The following is a 6,246-nucleotide window of genomic DNA, read 5'->3' as shown; positions in this document are numbered from 1 at the left end:
GTACAAACCTTAGTTCTTGTGGCGTGAACATATTGTAGATACTATATTCGTTTATGGCCCCTCAATGCCGAACTCTAACAAAACTTTATCCTCTGGTATTTATTTTCTTTCACTTGGTTTTCTTATGTATTACATGAAAAAGATTGATACTGAGTTCATGGAAGATACACAAAATGTATGTGAGATTAATGCTGCAAACCAGTGTGAAATAGATGGTTGTCATTGGTGGACTTTCTGTCCACTATGTGCTCAATCTCAGAGTCATACCATGTGATGTGGTCTCCGTCGGCATATGAATGGGCTGCCATTGGCTGTTTGGGTATGTAGCTTATGTTTGATCCTCAGTGCTTTCAATTGTATTATACTCTTTTATACAAATGCTTTTATTTTATTATTAAATTGTATAAAACTTTTTCAAACATTAATACAGCAAATGCTGAAAAGAAAAATATGTTGACAATATCTGGATGAAAATCTAGCAGTTAGTGAAGGTAAAACTTATTTTCTATATGAAGCAATACTAAAAGTTAAGTATAATAAATTAAATGTTATAGGTTTAGGAATAATTTAATTTTAAATAGTCCCTTAGCAGTTTTGTGAGATTTTAAGTATTTTATTCTATTGGTATTACATATTTTATATAAGTATTTTATTATATTGGTATTATATATCTTCATATATTATAACTTTGCATGTTTCACTTGATTCATTAATATTTATATAAGTAAATATACTCGAAGTCACTCAGCAAATAACTTTGATAAAGTTAAATGCCAATAGCTTTTATATTTAACTTTTAGCATAAAATTTTACTTTTCTTAATGCTGCATTGCATAAAAAAGTAAATTGTCCACTTTGTTTTTTAAAGTGGATAGAAATGCAGTACATCCATATATGCACATAATATATCTATGTTATTAAATTATCAGGAGGGGTTTACTTAGAAAAAAATTATCAAACAGGACTCTGGAGGTTGAGAAAGGGAATGCAGCAATGAAAAGAAAACTGGTTGAGAAACACTTCCTTAAGCCCATGTAGAGAGTGCATAAAGGAAAGCAAAAACAGAAGTAGAAAAAAAATGCAGTAGCGTTCAGAAAATGGAAATGAGTATGTTCCCTACATAAGGCCGTGTACAAACCAAAGTCTTCAGAGATCCTGGAGCCCAAGGTTAAGGGTCATCCATCTGAACCAGCTCAGCAGCATCCGCAACATCTACAATGGCCTTGACCTTTTATTTACTGATGGCCCTAGTGGTGCTCAGCTACAAGCCATTCAGCTCTCTGGGCTGTGATCTGCCTCAGACCCACAGCCTGGGTTACAGGAGGGCCTTGGTGCTCCTGGCACAAATGAGAAGAATCTCTCCTTTCTCCTGCCTGAAGGACAGACATGACTTTGAATTCCCCAGGAGGAGTTTGATGATAAAACTTCCAGAAGGCTCAAGCCATCTCTGTTCTCCATGAGATAATCCAGCAGACCTTCAACCTCTTCATCACAAAGAATTCATTTACTGCTTTTAATGAGACCCTTCTAGATGAGTTCTACATCGAACTTGACCAGCAGCTGAATGACCTGGAGTCCTGTGAGATGCAGGAAGTGGGGGTGACAGAGACTCACCTGATGTATGAGGACTCCATCCTGGCTGTGAAGAAATACTTCCAAAGAATTACTCTATATCTGACAGAGAAGAAATACAGCCCTTGTGCCTGGGAGGTTGTCAGAGCAGAAATCATGAGATCCTTCTCTTTATCAATCAACTTGCAAAAAGATTGAAGAGTAAGGAATGAGACCTGGTGCAACATGGAAATGATTCTTATAGACTAATACAAGCAGCTCACACTTCCACAAGTTGTGCTCTTTCAAAGACTCTTGTTTCTGCTGCAACCATGCCATGAGTTGAATCAAATATGTCAAGTGGTTTCACGAGTGTTAAGCAACGTCCTGTTCATCTGTATGGGTACTAGTCCCTTACAGATGACCATGCTGATGAATCTATTCATCTATTTATTTAAATCTTTATTTAGTTAACTATTTATAGGACTTAAATTAGTTTTGTTCATATTATATTATGTGAACTTTTACATTGTGAATTGTGTAACAAAATATGTTCTTTATGTTTATTATTTTGCCTTGTTTATTAAATTTTACTATAGAAAAATTCTTATATTTATTTATTTATTCTTTAAAATTTAACTCCAAACCTGATTGTGCAAACTGATTAAAGAATGGATGGTACGATTCCTTTATCCATGCTTATTACATTCAAATTATAAGTAAAAATGAACTTTGTGTAAATTAAGTGTATGTTGCCCTTAAGATATCCAGGTGAACATAACAAATACAATTCCTGCTCTCTCGTAGCTTTGTTTTTTGTAGGGAAAGAAACCTAACAACAGTAATCATACTTAATATCAGTTATGTCTAATGCCATAATGAGAAGAAAGAACCAATGAATTTATCTCCCCAGAAGGTAGACCAAGGCATGTGAGGAAATAAAACTAAACACAGAGATATCCTCTACATGCTAACTGGTAGACATCTAAGCACAATTGCACACTGCCAGTTGGATATATGAGTTTGCAATTAATAAAGAATGCAATTGCTAGAGGTTCCTATGTGATAACTGAAAGCCCAGAAATGGAGAAGCTCATGTAGGGAGAGAGTGTTGAGGGAGAAAATGGCTAAAACGTGATTCTGAGGACCTTCCACAGTTAAGGAAGGAAAGAGAAGAGCCACAAAGAAACAGATGGAAAGGTCACACATTAGAAGGACAACAGGAGAAAAGCTAGGAAAAAAAGTTTAAGAAAATTAATATTCTGAAAAGAGTTATCAGTAGATTCCCAGAAGGTATACATTGAAACTGTCCACTACCTTGGGAAAACAGATGACACTGGCAACCTTATGAGAGTTATTATGGTAAAATAAATCAGGACAAACCACACTGTAGCAGCTGGAAGTATAAATAAGAGAAGTTAGTGACTCTGAAGAGGGCGAAAAAATAGGATGTGATGGGGGAAAGAAAGAATGTGGGTTACCTTTTCTGTGCATAGTATTTCCTTTGTCAATATTTTTATCTGGATAGATTTCATATAACTGATGTACTAGCAAATCATATTAATATATTTAATATATTATTTTAAATCATGATATATTATTTATAATTATAATTTATTCTTGTTTTAATTAATATTACTTTGACTATTAGTAAGCTGCCTAGTTTCTGTTAATTTGTTAGGGAGTAAGAGATGACTAATTCAATCCTTCACCAAAATAATTAATGATGATAATATAATGACACCTGGAAATATTGGCCTTATTTGTTGTTAGTTAACTTCCATTGTTGTCACACTGGTTTAGTACAGTTCTTCTGCATCTTAATTTCTTGTAGTGCTAGATATAAGAAGATCTTTTATGTTACACTTTGGTAATTCTTCCTGATTTCATGAATATTGTAGTCTTTGTCAATCCAGAAAGAACCGAATTACTATGGACATAAAGACTGACAAACATCCCTCACAAAATAAAAGTGGGAAACAATCAGAGACTTTCTTTCTCAATACCTAAGGTAAAGAAAAAAACTGGTCAACACCAAGTGAAAATACATGAACCATGAATATTCAGAAAACAAGGAAGAGTTGTGTATAATTGTGTATAATTCATGAATAAAAGGAGATTTAGCAGTTATAACAGAAATGTGGAATACAAAACTGACAAAATCACCCATCACTTACATTAAAGAATTTGACACCAAAATTTCATTCTGCTTGGATGTAGGTGTATTGTTGATCAATCTGCTTAATCTCTTTGAGCCTTAGTTTTCTCATAAATAAAATGGTTTCAAAATATGTATATACTTGTGAATATTAAAAGAACACATGAATTTTAAAGCACCTATGATAATATTTTCTATCAAATAAGGAGTTAAAATATAGTAGGTATTTTCCTATTTTTCTTCATACAGTTGTAGATGATAATATTTGTCTTTCTATAAAATTCTTAGGGACTATGTCCTATATTTCAGTAACTGACCTCCAATGGAAGGAGACTGAGAAAATGAGAATTCTAGAGAGGCTGAAAAATTGTCACTCCTCATTTCAAAGATGTGTCCTATTTATATGCAGTCAGGGAATGGTGGCTGCTGCTTTTCCTGAGACAAGAGAAGCATCTAGTTTGAACTGCAGAAGACACATGATGTATATTGACTGATTCTGGCACCTGGTACATTCCTTCCCTGGCTTGCAGCATTCCAGGATGCACGCTCATATCACCAGGGTTTCCTTGGTCATTCACTCCCTTTATCCTCCTGCCCTTTCACACAGAGCTGCTTTCTGTTCTGTTGTGGTTCTGGCTTCATGGTTTCCCTAAAGAGTAGAAAAGTAAAAGTAGAAAGCAGAAGTTAAACAAAAAAACAGTCCCCTGGGACCAAGTGTGACAAGGGCAGCAACCAAGACTAGAGGGCAGGTTTCTGATCTATGGAGAAATCCTACCAGTTCTAGAGATTTCTCTTTGTGCTGCAAAAAAAGCTATTTCTTGGCAAGAAGAGATGCTAATGTTGTCCAAGTTTGTTCCTTATCCCTGGTCTGTTACAAAGAGAATGAGTTTCCAGGTGCAGTCAAGGCATGGGCTCCTTGGGATTCACAGTGATATGGACACAGAGATGTAATATCTGCCCACATCCTACTGTGCAGAACAGTCTACTCCCCAGGATCACCCCATCCTTATACATTGGGACTCCGGGGCATAGGTAGAGCTGCCATTTTGTATTGGAACTTAATACTGCTTACAGAAACTTCATGTTTAATGGTGCATTAAAACAGCAGTACAATCTTAATTTCACAGATTTATTCTTAATATCAGAGTTCAAACATTAACAAATTAAAATATTTTCTCACTGTCACTTTGAATAATGATCTTTACAGTTCTTCCACTCAACAGTAAAACCCCTGCCTAGTTAGCAAAAGGAAGAATTCCCATGGAAGCTTAGGAATGTGAAAGAATAACATTACTGTTCCCTGAGAGCTAGTGAGGTCTATTTATTCAAATGTATGAAGTTTGGTAGAGTTTGAGAGGCATTCCTATAACTGACACCATATATTCATGGAGTGATTTCACTGGGAAGTGTGTGTGAATTGCTGAGGTAGCAGGGAGGGAGAGCATACAACTGCACAGGGGTCTCTTGAGTCTTTCCTCCGGCTACACACTGAACATCTGCATTTGCTGCTTTCAAACTAGGAGTTGACCACAGCCTTAGACAAATTACAAAAATTGTATCGTTTGCAGTCTTCTTCTGTCCTCTAGAGGGGAGAATGGAGAAATTTAGGAGGTGGACATGGCTTGGCTTCCCAACCTGTATATGTCAGGCTTCTCCAGAGAAACAGAACCATCAGGTTGTGTGTTTGTGTGTGTGTGTGTGTGCGCGCACGTGTGTGTGTGAGACACATTTGTTTTAAAGAATTTGCTCACGTGATTGTAAAAGCTTGGCAGATCCAAAATCTGCAGTGTAAGTCAGCAGGCTGGAGACCTGGAGAAGAGTTGCCGTTGGAGCCCGTAGGTGGTCTGCTGGCAGAATTCCCCCAGCTTCTGGGGAAATTAATCATTTTCTTTTAAGCCTTCAACTGATTGGATGAAGCCCACCCACATTATCGAGGATAATCTGCTTTACTCAAATACTTAGATATTAATCTGATCTAAAACATACCTTCACAGGAACACCTTGAATAATGTTTCACCAAAAGATGGGTGCCCTGGCCTAGCCAAGGTGACACATAAATGTTATCATCACACTCCGCGTCTCTAATCAATGCCTTAATTCTTTTCAAATATTATTTCCCTTCCACTCTTTGGTGGTGGTTTATGTGTTATATATTTTACATAACTTTCCTGCATTTTTTGTTTCAGGTAAGAAAATCCTGACACCAGGCTTTATTTCATAATTTGCCATCCAAGTCTCTATAGCCATACCCTGTTTCACAGGAAAAAGTTAGAAATTTGTGTACATTAAAAAAAAAAAAAAACACCATTTAAAAAATTTAGCTATTATGAGCATAAAATTATACTCCAGGAATTCTTATTTAAAATCTAATATCACTCTCAATTCTCTGTTCTATCAAGATTTTATTAGTGTTTGTAGTGTGACATTTTACATTGGATTTCTGCCTTTATTATCATTTTAAAATAATTTATTGAAAACTTCTTTCCACTATGTTAACATCAGCTATATCTTTTCCTAAATATAATTACTACAGATAA

The 6,246-nt window shown here is 35.6% G+C and overlaps 1 protein-coding gene across 1 annotated transcript; it reads left to right on the top strand.

Annotated features, from left to right (window-relative positions):
* Window positions 1-1,217: 1,217 nt before the first annotated feature.
* Window positions 1,218-1,770, top strand: IFNA8 (interferon alpha 8). The gene is given in 3 exon segments (XM_017884077.1): window positions 1,218-1,401; window positions 1,404-1,421; window positions 1,424-1,770. Coding segments are annotated over 3 exon segments (549 nt in total).
* The last annotated feature ends 4,476 nt before the right edge of the window (window positions 1,771-6,246 follow it).

The sequence above is a fragment of the Rhinopithecus bieti genome, unplaced genomic scaffold (genome assembly GCF_001698545.2).
Source record: "Rhinopithecus bieti isolate Rb0 unplaced genomic scaffold, ASM169854v2 scaffold_1403, whole genome shotgun sequence".
NCBI lineage: Eukaryota > Metazoa > Chordata > Mammalia > Primates > Cercopithecidae > Rhinopithecus > Rhinopithecus bieti.
The sequence above is the reverse complement of the archived record's forward strand: the minus strand, read 5'-3'. Positions and strand labels throughout refer to the sequence as shown.